The sequence below is a fragment of the Rattus norvegicus genome, chromosome 10 (assembly GCF_021556685.1).
Source record: "Rattus norvegicus strain SHRSP/BbbUtx chromosome 10, alternate assembly SHRSP_T2T, whole genome shotgun sequence".
NCBI lineage: Eukaryota > Metazoa > Chordata > Mammalia > Rodentia > Muridae > Rattus > Rattus norvegicus.
Genome location: NC_141543.1, coordinates 96363603 through 96382794, shown reverse-complemented (window position 1 = coordinate 96382794; position 19192 = coordinate 96363603). Strand labels below are relative to the sequence as shown.

The 19192-nt window shown below is 43.6% G+C and overlaps 1 protein-coding gene across 2 annotated transcripts in view; it reads right to left on the bottom strand.

Annotated features, from left to right (window-relative positions):
• Positions 1 to 1072: 1072 nt before the first annotated feature.
• The window catches only part of Efcab3 (EF-hand calcium binding domain 3), a 506364-nt gene continuing 488244 nt past the window's right edge, over positions 1073 to 19192 (bottom strand). The window contains exons 183-187 of one of the 2 annotated variants that reach the window (XM_087572380.1): positions 16866 to 16986; positions 14442 to 14623; positions 13893 to 14077; positions 11412 to 11534; positions 1073 to 1550 (exon numbers count right to left, since the gene is read on the bottom strand). In XM_087572380.1, the coding sequence (XP_087428506.1) occupies positions 1224 to 1550; positions 11412 to 11534; positions 13893 to 14077; positions 14442 to 14623; positions 16866 to 16986 (938 nt within the window). In that variant the 3' untranslated portion in view covers positions 1073 to 1223. 2 annotated transcript variants of the gene reach the window in all.

Below are 19192 nucleotides of genomic sequence, written 5' to 3'. Positions count from 1 at the left end.
GACCATCACTGCCTATTGATCAAGCCTGAGGCTGGCTATCCTGGGGTGAGTGAGTCCATTCCCCCCCTCCCCCACATACAGAGGGGGGGGGGCAAGAATCTGCAGAGGAAATAAAATACTTTTGTCAACTTGATAATATATCAAGTGGTTAATGTAGACTTAATGTCTATAGAATTCTAAACCAGTGCACCTCCTTTTGATAAACAACAGTCAAAAACCTCAGACTGCCCAAAGGACTCTAAAAATGAACAGAACTAAGACACGGATTGATACACACTTAGGTATTTTAAGACAGTAAATTCTGTACCGTTGAGTTTTATCAATAGCAACCACAACATCCCAGTGTGAAAGGACAGCTCGCTGGGCAGAATGCTTGCTGTGTGAGCTGAGGACCCGAGTTCCCATCTCCAGCACCCCCGGAGCAAGTTGAGCATGGCGGCATGTGTCTATAAATCTAGCAGTGAGGTGGTGACAGAGACAGGCAGATTCTGGAGGCCCATTGGCCAGAGTCTAGCAGAAATGGGGGGAAGGGGCAGGTCCCGTGGTAGACCCTGCCTCAAAAAGCAGAACCGAGACCAATTGAGGAAGATGGCCTGATACCAACCTCTATGCTCCCCACAGCAGCATGGGGGGAGTACACTTGAGGGCACTCACATGTGCACACTTGCACATATGGCACACACACATATGTACTGAACCTTATGGTATCTATATTTTCAATCTAGTTATGTGTCTTCGATGTAATGGGTGAGCTGTTAGTTGCAGGAGCAACCTAAGGGAAAGGTTCCTAAGGAATTTCTAAATTTCTCAGGGGTTCTTAGTGGCGTGGGAAGAGGGTGGGCTGCTAGTATTCCCTGCAGCTGCCACCCTCTGAATCTGGTGTCAAAAAAGACCCCACTCATTTAGAGTTAACCCAAACTAAGATGCTTACTGCCTAGAGGGCGCTTGGGAACCCAGGCCAACTTTCCTGCTCTCTGCTGGTATCTTGGTTGTCTTAAGCCAAATGGGAGTAGCGGAGGATGTCTGGCTGTAGTAACAGGAGAAAACGAAGCCACAGAAAGAGAAAACATCCTATGATTTAAAGGTTTTTTTTTTACTGGTCGTATCCAAAAGATGTCAATATTTCCACCTGCTAAGAATGTAGTAAATAAAAGCAAGAAGCCATAATTTTGATTACACTGGAAAGCAGTTTTCGGAGAGTTGTTTAGAAAAATGTAGGCTTTTCATTGCCGAAAGCCTCTGGAACTTTTCCGTTTCCTTTTCCTTCCCGTCTCCGGGTCAGACTCACTGAGGTCAGATGGGGAAGATAACCCCGAGTTGGAGGGGGAGGTTTTGTTCATGTTAGCGTCGTGCAACCGCAAGTCCTTAGCGGAGAGCAGCTCCTGGCACACGTTCCACGACCAGGTGTAGGTAGAGAAGGTATTGTAAAAGGACTCATTGTTGCTTTCCAGCCCAACCAGATCCCCTCGGATCTTCTTCCAGAGGTTCAGCATTTCTTTCCGGTGGTCAAGGGCAATTCCTAAGTGATAAGTATCTGTGGCTCTCTTTACCTGCAGCAAGAGGGCAGGCGTTAACTTACTGTAGTTACCTCATAACCTTTCATCGATGAACCACAATTACTGGTGGGCGTACAGTTACACATGTGAAAATCACACAAGACTACCCTTGGGCCTGCGTGGGAGCTAGGAAATCACAATGTATCACTTGAAAGCTGGGTATGGTGGGGCAGACCTCTAATCCCAGACCTTGGGAGGCAGAGGTGGGTGGGTCTCTGAGTTTGAGGTCAGCCTGGTTCACAGAGTGAGTTCCAGGACAGCCGGAGCTACAGAGTATGACCTCAAACAAAATGAAACAAACAAATAAATAAATGTAATTTTTAGACGAGGTCTCCCTCTATAGCTCTGGCTGGTCTAGAACTTATAGAGATCCTCCTGCTTCTGCCTCCTGCGTGGTGAGATAAAATACTCATAAAACTCATAAACCGACTAAACTCATAAAACTGTGAGTAGAGACAAGATAAATCATAATGGACCAAGAGAGGAAGCAGTGTGGGCTAAGAAGATTCTGAGCTGAGCAAATCTTTAAGGATTTAAAGCTAAGGATCAAGAAAATAAACATTTGGACAAGGCAGGAGCATCTTGGTGTTGCTGGAATGTTGGGGTTAAAATGAGGGGAGGAGAAGTGATGTTGGAGTAACTCTGAAGTTAGCAGATTCCATGTGGTGGAGGAGAGCCCATCACAAACAGCATGCTGTGGGAACTGGGTTCTAGAGGGCAAGAGAGAGATCCTTCAGTAGAAAACTCTGCCAGTAGAGAACTGGAAGCCTCAGTAACCCAGGCTGCTTGCTCTCCGATGCGTAGTCCTCCTGCTTCTGTCACTGCAGTGCTGCTTGGAAGTGTTTACTGAACCCTTTCCTAGCCCCCAGAACTGGGGATTTGTTGCAGTAAAAATAAAAACCGGCGGAACCAGTTCCCATGCATACCCTGGTGGTCTCTCGCTAGTTCTGGCTCCAGCGGGCCATTGGAACTAGCGCTAACTTATCTCAGATTAGTATCTCTCCCGGCGGCTCTCTGCTAGCCTCAAACTCTCTGGTTCCAGCTACCCGGTAAAATCAGGGCTCGAGAAGTCCAGCAGCAGCTGGCCTATTGTGGCCCCTGCCACGGACTCTGCCCACACACCAGCAACCAGCCCCTGGTAGTTAAAGTGTAAACTCCCAACTCCCTGGTAAAATCAAGACTCAACAAACTGTAACCCAATAATCAATTTTTATGCTAAATTCTCAATCCACAATACGCCCACTCAATAAACTTACAACCAATTGATAAGATATAGCTTGCCCATCTAGACAACACAAAATCCTATAACTATACATCCCTTAAGAATAGTCATAACAGAACCTGAAGAGAGCTACCAGATAAAAAGTTCTCTGCACCCAAATCCCGTGGGAGGGAGAGCTAAACCTTCAGAGAGGCAGACACGCCTGGGAAACCAGAAGAGACAGGACTCTGCACACATCTCTGACGCCAGAGGAAAACACTAAACGCCATCTGGAACCCTGGTGCACGGAAGCTCCTGGAAAGGGCAGCGCAGATCTTCCTGGTTGCTGCCACCGCGGAGAGCTCCTAGGCAGCACCCCACGAGCAAACTTGAGCCTCAGGACCACAGGTAAGACCAACTTTTCTGCTGCAAGAGACCTGCCTGGTGAACTCAGGACACACAGAGGCAAAATTTCTCTAGGACCGGGCACTGTTTACCGGGAGTCCCAAACCCTTGGATCCCGGCCCACAGCAGCTCTCTGCTCCCAAACCCCGTGGGAGAGAGACCTCACCGCCTGGTCAGGTGGGCACTCCTGAGGCTGCAGAGCAGAAGAGACCACCAACACTGCCCACCCCTGCCCACATCCCCGGCCCAAGAGGAAACTGTATATGGCCTCTGGGTTCCCGTAGAGGAGGGCCCAAGAGCAGCAAGACCGCTGCGCCTGAGACACTGCCATAACCTGAAGAGAGCTACCGGATAAACAGTTCTCTGCACCCAAATCCCATGGGAGGGAGAGCTAAACCTTCAGAGAGGCAGACACGCCTGGGAAACCAGAAGAGACAGCACTCTGCACACATCTCTGACGCTAGAGGAAAACACCCCACGAGCAAATTTGAGCCTCGGGACCACAGGTAAGACCAACTTTTCTGCTGCAAGTGAGCTGCCTGGTGAACTCCAGACACAGGTCCACAGGAACAGCTGAAGACCTGTAGATAGGAAAAACTACACGCCCGAAAGCAGAACACTCTGTCCCCATAACTGGCTGAAAGAAAACAGGAAAACAGGTCTACAGCACTCCTGACACACAGGCTTATAGGACAGTCTAGCCACTGTCAGAAATAGCAGAACAAAGTAACACTACAGATAATCTGATGGCAAGAGGCAAGCACAGGAACCCAAGCAACAGAAACCAAGACTACATGGCATCATCGGAGCCCAATTCTTCCATCAAAGCAAACACGGAATATCTAAACACACCAGAAAAGCAAGATCTAGTTTCAAAATCATATTTGATCATGATGCTGGAGGACTTCAAGAAAGACATGAAGAACTCCCTTAGAGAACAAGTAGAAGCCTACAGAGAGGAATCGCAAAAATCCCTGAAAGAATTCCAGGAAATCATAAATAAACAAGTAGAAGCCCATACAGAGGAGTCACAAAAATCCCTGAAAGAATTCCAGGAAAACACAATCAAACAACTGAAGGAATTAAAAATGGAAATAGAAGCAATCAAGAAAGAACACATGGAAACAACCCTGGATATAGAAAACCAAAAGAAGAGACAAGGAGCTGTAGATACGAGCTTCACCAACAGAATACAAGAGATGGAAGAGAGAGTCTCAGGAGCAGAAGATTCCATAGAAATCATTGACTCAACTGTCAAAGATAATGTAAAGCGGAAAAAGCTACTGGTCCAAAACATACAGGAAATCCAGGACTCAATGAGAAGATCAAACCTAAGGATAATAGGTATAGAAGAGAGTGAAGACTCCCAGCTCAAAGGACCAGTAAATATCTTCAACAAAATCATAGAAGAAAACTTCCCTAACCCAAAAAAAGAGATACCCATAGGCATAGAAGAAGCCTACAGAACTCCAAATAGATTGGACCAGAAAAGAAACACCTCCCGTCACATAATAGTCAAAACACCAAATGCACAAAATAAAGAAAGAATATTAAAAGCAGCAAGGGAAAAAGGTCAAGTAACATAAAGGCAGACCTATCAGAATCACACCAGACTTTTCGCCAGAAACTATGAAAGCCAGAAGATCCTGGACAGATGTCATACAGACCCTAAGAGTACACAAATGCCAGCCCAGGTTACTGTATCCTGCAAAACTCTCAATTAACATAGATGGAGAAACCAAGATATTCCATGACAAAACCAAATTTACACAATATCTTTCTACAAATCCAGCACTACAAAGGATAATAAATGGTAAAGCCCAACATAAGGAGGCAAGCTATACCCTAGAAGAAGCAAGAAACTAATCGTCTTGGCAACAAAACAAAGAGAAGAAAAGCACACAAACATAACCTCATATCCAAATATGAATATAACAGGAAGCAATAATCACTATTCCTTAATATCTCTCAACATCAATGGCCTCAACTCCCCAATAAAAAGACATAGATTAACAAACTGGATATGCAACGAGGACCCTGCATTCTGCTGCCTACAGGAAACACACCTCAGAGACAAAGACAGACACTACCTCAGAGTGAAAGGCTGGAAAACAACTTTCCAAGCAAATGGTCAGAAGAAGCAAGCTGGAGTAGCCATTCTAATATCAAATAAAATCAATTTTCACTAAAATTCATCAAAAAAGATAAGGAAGGAAACTGCATATTCATCAAAGGAAAAATCCACCAAGATGAACTCTCAATCCTAAATATCTATGCCCCAAATACAAGGGCACCTACATACATAAAAGAAACCTTACTAAAGCTCAAAACACACATTGCACCTCACACAATAATAGTAGGAGATTTCAACACCCCACTCTCATCAATGGACAGATCATGGAAACAGAAATTAAACAGAGATGTAGACAGACTAAGAGAAGTCATGAGCCAAATGGACTTAACAGATATTTATAGAACATTCTATCCTAAAGCAAAAGGATATACCTTCTTCTCAGCTCCTCATGGTACTTTCTCCAAAATTGACCATATAATTGGTCAAAAAATGGGCCTCAACAGGTACAGAAAGATAGAAATAATCCCATGCATGCTATCGGACCACCACGGCCTAAAACTGGTCTTCAATAACAATAAGGGAAGATTGCCCACATATACGTGGAAATTGAACAATGCTCTACTCAATGATAACCTGGTCAAGGAAGAAATAAAGAAAGAAATTAAAGACTTTAGAATTTAATGAAAATGAAGGTACAACATACCCAAACTTATGGGACACAATGAAAGCTGTGCTAAGAGGAAAACTCATAGCGCTGAGTGCCTGCAGAAAGAAACAGGAAAGAGCATATGTCAGCAGCTTGACAGCACACCTAAAAGCTCTAGAACAAAAAGAAGCAAATACACCCAGGAGGAGTAGGAGGCAGGAAATAATCAAACTCAGAGCTGAAATCAACCAAGTAGAAACAAAAAGGACCATAGAAAGAATCAACAGAACCAAAAGTTGGTTCTTTGAGAAAATCAACAAGATAGATAAACCCTTAGCCAGACTAACGAGAGGACACAGAGAGTGTGTCCAAATTAACAAAATCAGAAATGAAAAGGGAGACATAACTACAGATTCAGAGGAAATTCAAAAAATCATGAGATCTTACTATAAAAGCCTATATTCAACAAAACTTGAAAATCTGCAGGAAATGGACAATTTCCTAGACAGATACCAGGTACCGAAGTTAAATCAGGAACAGATAAACCAGCTAAACAACCCCATAACTCCTAAGGAAATAGAAGCAGTCATTAAAGGTCTCCCAACCAAAAAGAGCCCAGGTCCAGACGGGTTTAGTGCAGAATTCTATCAGACCTTCATAGAAGACCTCATACCAATACTATCCAAACTATTCCACAAAATTGAAACAGATGGAGCACTACCGAATTCCTTCTACGAAGCCACAATTACTCTTATACCTAAACCACACAAAGACCCAACAAAGAAAGAGAACTTCAGACCAATTTCCCTTATGAATATCGACACAAGAACACTCAATAAAATTCTGGCAAACCGAATCCAAGAGCACATCAAAACAATCATCCACCATGAACAAGTAGGCTTCATCCCAGGCATGCAGGGATGGTTTAATATACGGAAAACCATCAACGTGATCCATTATATAAACAAACTGAAAGAACAAAACCACATGATCATTTCATTAGATGCTGAGAAAGCATTTGACAAAATTCAACACCCCTTCAAGATAAAAGTCCTGGAAAGAATAGGAATTCAAGGCCCATACCTAAACATAGTACAAGCCATATACAGCAAACCAGTTGCTAACATTAAACTAAATGGAGAGAAACTTGAAGCAATCCCACTAAAATCAGGGACTAGACAAGGCTGCCCACTCTCTCCCTACTTATTCAATATAGTTCTTGAAGTTCTAGCCAGAGCAATCAGACAACAAAAGGAGGTCAAGGGGATACAGATCGGAAAAGAAGAAGTCAAAATATCACTATTTGCAGATGATATGATAGTATATTTAAGTGATCCCAAAAGTTCCACCAGAGAACTACTAAAGCTGATAAACAACTTCAGCAAAGTGGCTGGGTATAAAATTAACTCAAATAAATCAGTAGCCTTCCTCTACACAAAAGAGAAACAAGCCGAGATAGAAATTAGGGAAACGACACCCTTCATAATAGACCCAAATAATATAAAGTACCTCGGTGTGACTTTAACCAAGCAAGTAAAAGATCTGTACAATAAGAACTTCAAGACACTGAAGAAAGAAATTGAAGAAGACCTTAGAAGATGGAAAGATCTCCCATGCTCATGGATTGGCAGAATCAATATAGTAAAAATGGCCATTTTACCAAAAGCGATCTACCGATTCAATGCAACCCCCATCAAAATACCAATCCAATTCTTCAAAGAGTTAGACAGAACAATTTGCAAATTCATCTGGAATAACAAAAAACCCAGGATAGCTAAAACTATCCTCAACAATAAAAGGACTTCAGGGGGAATCACTATCCCTGAACTCAAGCAGTATTACAGAGCAATAGTGATAAAAACTGCACGGTATTGGTACAGAGACAGACAGATAGACCAATGGAACAGAATTGAAGACCCAGAAATGAGCCCACACACCTATGGGCACTTGATTTTTGACAAAGGAGCCAAAACCATCAAATGGAAAAAAGATAGCATTTTCAGCAAATGGTGCTGGTTCAACTGGAGGGCAACATGTAGAAGAATGCAGATCGATCCATGCTTATCACCCTGTACAAAGCTTAAGTCCAAGTGGATCAAGGACCTCCACATCAAACCAGATACACTCAAACTAATAGAAGAAAAACTAGGGCAGCATCTGGAACACATGGGCACTGGAAAAAATTTCCTGAACAAAACACCAATGGCTTATGCTCTAAGATCAAGAATCGACAAATGGGATCTCATAAAACTGCAAAGCTTCTGTAAGGCAAAGGACACTGTGGTTAGGACAAAACGGCAACCAACAGATTGGGAAAAGATCTTTATCAATCCTACAACAGATAGAGGCCTTATATCCAAAATATACAAAGAACTCAAGAAGTTAGACCGCAGGGAGACAAATAACCCTATTAAAAAATGGGGTTCAGAGCTAAACAAAGAATTCACAGCTGAGGAATGCCGAATGGCTGAGAAACACCTAAAGAAATGTTCAGGGGCTGGGGATTTAGCTCAGTGGTAGAACGCTTACCTAGGAAGCACAAGGCCCTGGGTTCGGTCCCCAGCTCCAAAAAAAAGAACCAAAAAAAAAAAAAAAAGAAATGTTCAACATCTTTAGTCATAAGGGAAATGCAAATCAAAACAACCCTGAGATTTCACCTCACACCAGTGAGAATGGCTAAGATCAAAAACTCAGGTGACAGCAGATGCTGGCGAGGATGCGGAGAAAGAGGAACACTCCTCCATTGTTGGTGGGATTGCAGACTGGTACAACCACTCTGGAAATCAGTCTGGAGGTTCCTCAGAAAATTGGACATTGAACTACCTGAGGACCCAGCTATACCTCTCTTGGGCATATACCTAAATGATGCCCCAACATATAAAAAAGACACGTGCTCCACTATGTTCATCGCAGCCTTATTTATAATAGCCAGAAGCTGGAAAGAACCCAGATGCCCTTCAACAGAGGAATGGATACAGAAAATGTGGTACATCTATACAGTGGAATATTACTCAGCTATCAAAAACAACGACTTTATGAAATTCGTAGGCAAATGGTTGGAACTGGAAAATATCATCCTGAATGAGGTAACCCAATCACAGAAAAAACACACATGGTATGCACTCATTGATAAGTGGCTATTAGCCCAAATTCTTGAATTACCCTAGATGCCTAGAACAAATGAAACGCAAGACGGATGATCAAAATGTGAATGCTTCAGTCGTTCTTTAAAAGGGGAACAAGAATATCCTTGGCAGGGAATAGAGAGGCAAAGATTAAAACAGACACAGAAGGAACACCCATTCAGAGCCTGCCCCACATGTGGCCCATACATATACAGCCATCCAATTAGACAAGATGGATGAAGCAAAAGAAGTGCAGGCTGACAGGAGCCGGATGTAGATCGCTCCTGAGAGACACAGCCAGAATATAGCAAACACAGAGGCGAATGCCAGCAGCAAACCATTGAACTGAGAATAGGACCCCCGTTGAAGGAATCAGAGAAAGAACTAGAAGAGCTTGAAGGGGCTCGAGACCCCATATGTACAACAATGCCAAGCAACCAGAGCTTCCAGGGACTAAGCCACTACCTAAAGACTATACATGGACTGACCCTGGACTCTGACCTCATAGGTAGCAATGAATATCCTAGTAAGAGCACCAGTGGAAGGGGAAGCCCTGGGTCCTGCTAAGACTGAACCCCCAGTGAACTAGATTGTTGGGGGGAGGGCAGCAATGGGGGGGAGGATGGGGAGGGGAGCACCCATAAGGAAGGGGAGGGCGGAGCGGGATGTTTGCCCGGAAACCGGGAAAGGGAATAACACTCGAAATGTATACAAGAAATACTCAAGTTAATAAAAAAAAAAAGGGGGGGTTGGGGATTTGGCTCAGTGGCAGAGCGCTTGCCTTGGAAGCTCAAGGCCCTGGGATCGGTCCCCAGCTCCGAAAAAAAAGAACCAAAAAAAAAAAAAAAGAATAGTCATAACAACCTGTAATATATGCAGAGGCAAATCTTAACATCCACCACCATGTTGTCTCAGCTGCCTCCTCCTCGCTCCAGCCTCCTCTGTCTCTCTAAAACTTTTTCTCCTTCCCATCCTTCCTTCTTGTCCAATCACAGGCCTTGTTCTGTCCTGTACCTGCCTTTACCCGCATAATGACATCAACCTACACTTCACCCTTTCTGTCTAATTAAAAATAAAAGGGCAATCTACAACAGGGTAATCCCTGTTAGCAAGGGGCCTTGTCCACGCTAGCCCAGAGTGCTACCAGGGAGCTAAGTCTTCCGCCCAAGTTTATCTTTAAACAGGACCATGGCATGTTTTCATCTTCATGTTAGATAACCAGCTGAGTGGCAGGCAAATGGCTGACGGGGAAAAGCTGCAGAACTACGGGCACCAGACCTGGGAAGCATCCCGAAATGAGTTGGATTAGCTTTTGTGACTGAGTAAATGGTGATAGCCGCTGAGATACGGCATCCTCAGGGTAGAGGCAGATTGAAGGAGATGAGAGGTAGCATCCAGGCGGTGAGTGAGAGAGGGCAGTGTACAGGAAAGAGGTCTGGGCTGGGACAAATTACTTCTCGGTGTGTAGGTGGCTATAGCTAAGCAGAGGCTGAAGTCACCCATGTGCTCGCCCTAGCTCGCTTCACATGACACAGAGGTCCCTGCCATTCTTCTATGGCTGAGTTCTAGGGAGACTGAAGGAATGATGTTCTCAGCCTGGTGCTGGTGCTGGAGGTCTCTGGCCACAGGCAGCCTCCATTGGCCGCATGCTTATGTGCCAACACGTGAGTCACTGCCTGCTGCTTTGTGTTCTTGACTCCCACATACCCCGGTGCCTTGCTACTGTCCACGTCCTCCTCCACGACTGTGTCCTCACCCCAAGCTTTCATAGAGTAGGAGCTGTGCTTTTCTCTCTGTGATGTCTCCTAATCTTATTACTCATGGGCACACACTCAAGTGTGTCTGCACTTGTGCTATGAGAAGACTAGCAGGGGTTGGGGGGGGGAGAAAGCTGGGGGTAGAAGCATCGAAAGCCTGATGATTGCTGCCCAAGAAATCACAGCAGGAGTATCACAGCTGAGGCTGACCTCTAGCACTTGTGTGCGATGCTCACACGCTTGTACACACAGACATTGGAGAGGCTCCACAACGCACACTTTTAACCCCGACCCCGACTCTGCACTCCCTGTCTGCTTTTGTAGTCTAACTTCTTGACAACCCCATTCACTGGGACTAGGATGCACTTACTCCATACCACCTCCCTTCAGCATCTGATGCTAATCATGCTCTCGATGCTACCACTTCCTTACGTTTTACAAACACCTTCCATCCCTGCAGCCCTGGGTCTTCCCCCTCCTCCTTGAATCCCTCAGGTGATGCTATCTCCCATGAGTTCTGGACATGACACAGCTCATCTTGTCTCCCTAGAGTGGATGCTTTTGTTTGATTTTGGAGGCAGAGTCGTTCCATAGAAAATACTTTTGACAGTGCAGTCTGGGCGAGGTGTCTGACGGCGATCACTCACATGCTGTTTGAGAGCGACTGCATCAGACACAGTCCAATGTTGCTTCTTCTTGAATAGCTGGTCAATGGCTAAGATGTCATCTGAATAACCTGAGGCAGACTTGAGAGGTTTCACGTTCATGGCCTTTTTGCACATTAAAAAAAACAAAACAAAACAAATGAGTGATGAATTTTAGTTTGAATTATGTAACAAATCACAGTTATGCACGTGTGTAAAATGTCACAGTGAAGCTCATTACTTTGCACGCTAACTTTAGACATCAGTTATGGAAGGACATTCTAATGGAGTGGAGTTAGTGTGAAGTTGGCCATAAGGGTGCATGCTTCTAATGCCAGCTCTTGGGGCTCTGCAGCAAGAAAAGGGATGTGAGTTCAAGGCCAGCCCGGGGCTACAGTGAGACACTGTTTCACAAACACAAAAAACGGGATTTGTTTTTTTGAGAAGATCTGTGTATCATTTACAAGGTTGTCGGCAAACGATTTGCCAGTTGGAACTGGATCAGCTAGCACGGTATATGTGCGAACAGGCATTCAGTAAATCCACTGAATTAATAATAATGAAGTCTGCTTGTAAAACAAACGCTGACCAGACGGTTTGTGCGCGGAGTGCAGAAGGAGGGCAGAGAGGAGCTCCATCCCAACTCCAAGCTGCTGCTAGAGGAAGGTGCCCTGTACAGAAGTAACCTCTGCTACTTCCAGACTTCCCACAGGAAACAGTGTCTGCACTTCCTGCTGCTGGGCTGTTGAACAATGCTAAGGGAAGCTGGGCACAGATACCGCTCACTTTCTTTGGACGTACGGACTGCCTCATCTACTTGGCATTCATTCTCCGTTACCACTCCAAGTGGCTGCTGGGAGGCCAGACTTCAGACTGTCAGCTGCTGATCTCTAAAGCTGTCTAGTATGACTTCTCTTAACCCTTCTCCCCATCTTGTGATTTTCCCCATCCTTCAGCCCATCATTTTCCTCTGATTTCCAAGGTCAAACGTCTCCCCTGAAGTCTTTATATTTAGTTTGCTGTGGGGTGTTTTTAAATTTTGTTTTAAAATGACATTGATTGATATTGTGTGCATGTCTGGGTGTCTGTGTGTCTGCATGGCACTCATGAAGAAGCCAGAGGAATGATGTTAGTTCTCTTCCTTCTTTTTGTTTGCTTTCTTGAGACAGGATTTCTCTGAGTAGCTCTGGCTGTCCTGAATTCGCTCTGTAGACCAGGCTGGCTTTGAACTCACAGACATCAGCCTGCCATTGCCTCTTGAGTGCTGGGATTAAAAGCGTGCTTTGCCACTACCTGGAAAGTTGTCTTTGAACTTGTTTGTCTTCTGAGGCAGGATCTTTTTGTGGAACCTAGTTGGTCTGGAACATGTTGTATAGTTTAGGTTGGCCTTGAACTCATGGCAGTTCTCCTGCCTCTCACTGCTGCGATTACAGGAGTGGATGCCATGCCTGGACACCAGGCTCTGTTCCAGGTAAGTTTCAGTTGTGGTGCTCACACTGGGAGGCTTACAACAAACTTGAGGCAAAGGTCAGAACTTCTCAGAATACGTGGGCGCATAAGCAATACCTGGACATCCTGAGACTTTATCATTCAATGGAGTAAAGTGTGTGCAGGCAGAGAGACTAGAGTTAACAGAACATGATGCAGGGGGAGAAGACATAGCTGAGATCACAGGTGAGGCTCTAGGGGAGACAGGATGGGCCCTCCATCAGAGCACTCTCCAGTGATGTGGACCTTCCATCCTCATGGTATCTGGCTGACAGAGTGAAAACTGTAGCTTCTGCTTGATGGAAACTTTTAGTGTTTTGTGTTTCTGGTTTTGCTTTTTATTTATTTTATTCATTTATTATATATAAGTACACTGTAGCTGTCTTCAGACACACCAGGAGAAGGCATCAGATCCCATTACAGATGGTTGTGAGCCACCATGTGGTTGCTGGGAATTGAACTCAGGACCTCTGGAAGAGCAGTCAGTGCTCTTAACCGCTGAGCCATCTCTCCAGCCCTGGTTTTGCTTTTTAAAGACAGGATGCCATTCTGTAGCTCAAACAGGCCTGAAACTCACCATGTGGCCCAGGCCAACCTTGAACTCTTCGCTATCTCTCTGCTTCAGTGTCCTCAGTGTTGGAATTGCAGGAATGAACCCCCATGTTCGGTTACCTGTCGTTTTTTAGAGTCCCCGTGCCAACCCCAAACCTAGGTTTGCTATTTTCAGTAAATCGAACTATTTTGTTAAAATCGTTATACCTAAGTTCAAAGTCCTTGTTGGCCACAGAGCAAGAGGTCAGTCCGGGCTACGTCGTGAGACCTTGTCTTCTAAAACTCCCAATCCAAACCCAAATGAACGCCTCGAAAAAAACAACTACAGCCCCCCCCCTCACCCTGCCCAGTGTTTGTGATGAAGACGGGCTTTTAGTCTCGTTGAGTTGGGTTCTTACAAATGGAAGTATTTAAATTCTCTATTACAACAGGATTCAATCTTACCTGTGTTTTCCAATCTCTTTTATTGAAAAAATAGTCCTCAAAAAAAGACAGAGGCTCCCTTTTCCTTAGCATTTCTAGTTTCTGTGTGTCTTTGAATGGCTTTCCCAACACCACCCCATCCACGTCAGGAAACAATGGAAACACAGGTATTTTTGAGTATGGGCTATCTGTACGGAGGTTACACCCTGCAAAAGATGAAATCAGGAAACGACATTAAAAATTCTGTAAAGATTACAAGCAGTGAGGCGCATCTGAGCCTAAGGTTCTCTCATACCGCCCCCCTCCCGCTCCCCACTTCCCCCCGCCCCCCCTCCTCCCCTGCTACCCCCTGCTCCCACTCCGCTCCCCCCTCCCTCCTGCTCCCCCCGCCCTCCCCTCCTCCCCTCCTCCCCCGCCCCCCCACCCCCCATGTCTGAGGGCTCAGTCAGTGGGCTCTGCTTCCAAACGGTATTTGTGTGACAGAGAGCAGTTCCTTAGCCCTGCTCTTGGCCCCCGGTGTTTACTCCTGAAGTCAGTCCGTAACAGAAGAGAGGGAAAAATGGCTCTTACGTTTGAGCGCTTCAAGAAACTTATACAAATCCCGTTCTTTCATTATTGAGATCCTGGCAGAGTTGGCAAAGGCAGCAGTGCTTGAGCGAGGAGGAGAGCATATGTCTGTCTTAAAGGCCCTTCTCCCGTACGGACTCCACAGTATTTCTGAGTTGCTTTCCTGGAACTTTTTCCGGAAATAGCTTAAAAAGAGAATACGAGGAATTCAGAAACAGATATAAAGAACTATTTAGGACAAACAGAAGAAAACGAAACTGCAAGTTAATAAATGCTGATTAAGTTTATTCTGAACCTATTTGAAAAGTTTCATCAGCATATGTTGATCATATATAATGATAGTTTTCATTATGACAACTTCATACATTAGATGTATTTTTATTATACTCACTCTGTTACCCTTTCCTGTTTCTCTGTCTTCCCAGAACCCTTCTCTCCTCCCTCTTTATCCCTCTTCTGTCAGGTCTTCCTTCTGTATTTTCATTCCCTTCCTCTCATCTTCTTTTGTATTCTTTCTCTCCTCTCCCACTTCCCTCCCCTCATCCTTACCTTCCTCCTCTCTCTTTCTTTCAGGCTTGAGAACTCAATATGTATTGTTAGGGTTGCTTACCTAGGTCCTGGTGAGGGATCATTTCCAAGAGCCCTTTACTAGTGGCTACAGCACTGAAGAAAATGTGTTGGGTTTGAAAATGCAATTTTCTGTTTTGAGACAGGGTCTCACTTTGTGGCCTAGGCTGTCCTTGAACTCATGGTGTCCCTTCTGCATCAAACTCTGGAGTGTTGAGATCACAGCATGGGATACTGTGCCTGCCTAGAAAGGTATATTCATCCATATCTTTCAAAGGTTTGGTTTGCTTTGGGATCGCATGCTGGCCTTTGTGCATGTTAGGGAGGCATCCTACCACTCGGCTACCCAGCCAGAATTATTGCCTCTCTTTCATGCTTGTTTCGGAAAGCTTGTGAGCAGTGTTTCCAGTGTGGGGGACTGAACTCAGGGCTTCGTGAATGCCGGCCAGCCAAGTACACTGGATGCTGACCTGCAGTCCCAGCTGCTATTTCTTCTTGTTAAACTAATTCCTTTATAACTTACATGGCTGTCTCGGTTTCTTTTTATAATTTTTGACATTGTTATATTTATTAATTGACTGTAGTTTAGTGTGTGTGTGCATATGCAGGAATGTGTGCACATGTGCACTGGCACACTGTGTATGTAGGTCAGAGGAAAGTTTGTAGGAATTAACTCCTTCTGCCATGTGGGTACCAGGGATTGAACACAGTTGTTAGGCTTGGTGACATGTATTCCTTCAGTGGTTCTCTCAGAAAGCCTTTCTTTCTCTTTAACTTCTGAAGGACAGCTTTTCTAGGGATAGAATTTCTGGTGGGTGAGTATTCTCTTTCAACAAATCATTCCATTCTGTTTTGGCTTGTAAAATTTCTGTAGGGAAATCTGCTGCTACTGTAATAGGGATTTCTTAATACATAACTTGATTTTTTTAAAACTTGATTTTTAAAAGTTTTTTGTACATATCTATCTATCCATCATCCATCCATCTCTCTATCCATCTATCTATTCATTTTTGAGACAGGATCTCACTGTGTTGCTTTGGCTGTCTTGGAACTTGCTATGTAGGCCAGGCTGTCCTTGAACTCACAGAGATCCACCTGCCTTTGTCTTCTGAGCCTTGGGCTAAAAGCATTCACTACCATGTCTGGTATCTTGTAGTTTGATGGTTTGACACCAGTATGCCTTGGAGAAGATTCCGCCCGCCCCCCAACTAAATCTAGTAAGGATCTTAACAGCTTCCTGGATCTTGGGTCTTTATTTCCCAGGTTTTGGAAATTATTCAGCAGGTAAAGAACCACCTCCTAAGGTAAGCAAATAAATAACCACAATCCAATTTCAACGAACCTAGCGACATTAGCTAAGGTGTCCTGTTAACTTAGTAGGAGTGAGAGCAGTGCAGGAGGAAGAGAGCACTGGCCACTGTGCTAACAGCAGCACTCAACTCTTGGTCAAGTGTTGGATTTGCTTTCCAGATGTTTTGTTTGTAAAATGCAGGTGACAGCATGCAACCCTTCAGTGAGGAGTATATTAGATAATATTATTTATTTTATTTTCACAGGATGAGAGCAATACTCATTATCTGTGTTCTTCTGCTTTGTTCCCCTTAGGTGAAGAAACTGAGAAGTAAAGAAAGGGCTAGCCTGTGCACCAGCAGCTCTGTCTTGGGTTAGGGACGGCTAAAGTTTTTTGGATGTCCTATGCCCACAACAGAGCCTCAGGAGAGTGTGACATTGGTCTTACAGTTTCAGAGCCAGGTGAGAGTATTGTAGCATGCAGCCTTCTGTTTTGCATTGAGCTCTGTGCCTAGGATGTTGGTGATGTGGCCTCTGGGAAGGTGCTCCCACCCACTCCGTTGCACTTACCTTACTAACTCTATTATATCCTTTCTGTGCAGGGCTGAAATCTCTACAAACTTTGATAGGATTTCAAACAATAAGATCCCTGGATTGTTAGCTAAATCTAAGCATATTCTCTTTTCTGGAACTATAGAGGAAACAGAAAAGAGAGGTTTCAAAATGTCTTCTGAGCAAGCATTCTATTAAAATTTCACTGAGAATTTATATCATAAAATTATAAAATTTATAATTTATAATTATGCAATTTTCTGTATATTAAACCAGGGACTAGAAATATGCCAAAACATTACAAATCTGTTCTATTTGGTAGAAAGGTAATTTTGATTATGAAGTAAACAAAATAATTATAGTTCAATGACTAAGTAAATACAGCAGTTCTTTTAACAACTGCATGTACAGTATGTTAAAGACAATTGTCATGTGCTATGAAGGGGGATTAATAAATATGTCTACTTTGCAGAGAACTCTCATTACTTGTCAAGAGCCATCATAGGACTAGCAGGTGATCTTCCTGAGATGAGTCTGCCTTGGATTAAAAAAAAAGAAAATCCAGGACAGATTTGTTCCAATAGACAAGGCCTATGAAAAATCATTTTAAGAAAGATTCCTACTATTAATATGCTTTTCCTGTTATCATTAAATATATAACAGTCAGTAGGTATTAGCCTGCCCTTTTGAGCAGATCTTTGCAACTACAGAGATGTCCTGTCTTGTAGTGATGCTATAGACAAATAGATGATTCCTCTTTATGATGATCCTATAAGAATTCCTAAAATTATATCAGTGATTGTTAAGCTCTTTTATAGTAGAAATGCCATTAGGTCCTTTCTGATGGTCAAAACTGCAATGAGAACTCTGGCAGTCTCTGTCACCAGTTAATTGCTTCTACTATTCAGAGCATATTCCTAAAGGTGGTAAAACCTTAACTAAAGGTAAAGTGAACTACGATTTATTACAGGTGCTATGACAGAAGATAAAATGTTGACTGGGTTTATCTATACAAAACTTCACTTTAGTTATAGTTTTCAACTCTCTATGAACCTGTGGAGCTGAGACAGGTGATGAATGTTTATCCAGATAATTACTCCTAATGGATATGCATGTAAACACTCTCTGTCCCACTTCTTATTTGATTTATGATTTGAATTTATGTGTAAACTTGTAATGAACTTCTTACCATGTGATCATGCATTCTGAAAGATGTGTAGTGCTGAGGACAAGAGAAGAGGATCTCTCTCTCTCTCTCTCTCTCTCTCTCTCTCTCTCTCTCTCTCTCTCTCTCTCCCCCCCCCTTCTGCCCTGCCTTTCTTAGCATTAGTCTTCTTACCCCCCTCTTTAGCACTCTTTGTCCTACTTAGGATCATTCTGCTTTCTTGTTTTTCTTAGAGAGCTTTCGTTGAAAACTTTTTACAACTTAGAAATAAACACCAAGTTCACTTTTCAAAGTGTCCCTTTTTCTTCTTGAGACTTCAAGTAGCAGGCTTTAAGTTAAGAGCCACGCATTTCCTGTGGAGATAGAACAAAGGCTGCTTTTCTTATACCTTCCCCCTAACCTTCACGCCCCTTGCTGTTAAGATACAGGTGTTAATCACCTAAGCCAGCAGTTTTTTAACACTCAGAAGTAGCAAGAAAGCATTCAGGACTTTTTAGAAGTTATCAGCATTCGGTAGTTAGAGAGCCACACCAGAGTCCTACTCTGTGTCTCAGTTCAACCTGTTCCAGGCTAGGAGGCTCCCAGAAATTACTGTGTTTGTTAGCACCATTTTTTCTGTCTTAGGGACAGTCTGTACTTTAAGAATAGGTATGTTTCCAAAGTTACACATGGGGTTTGGGATCTGGAATCCTAGAGAATATGATAGGAATAGTGGTTAGATTTTTCCAAGGCAGCCTGTTAAGTTCAGAAACTGGTGACAATTTCAGGATGCATAGCATTAAGCACAAAGGTGAGAGCATGCTCTCCAACCTCCCAGGCTCTCACCAAAGGCAGAGGCTTCAGCATTGCATGGAAACAGTACATATTCTAAGTGCTAGAAAAAGTTTTTCCTTCTTTTCTTTTCTTTCTTTCTTTCTTTCTTTCTTTCTTTCTTTCTTTCTTTCTTTCTTTCTTTCTTTCTTCTTTCTTCCTTCTTTTCTTTTTCTTTTTTTTGGTAAAAGGAATGCTTTTGGAAGTAGTACATGTGCTTGTCTAAGAACCAAAACACTATAATAAAAGGAAGACAAGGGGCTATAGAGTCGTTAAGAGCGTGATTACTTTTCCAGAGGACCTGGGTTTGATTCCCAGTACCCATGTATACTAACAACCACCTGCAATTCTAGTTCTAGGTGATCTGACA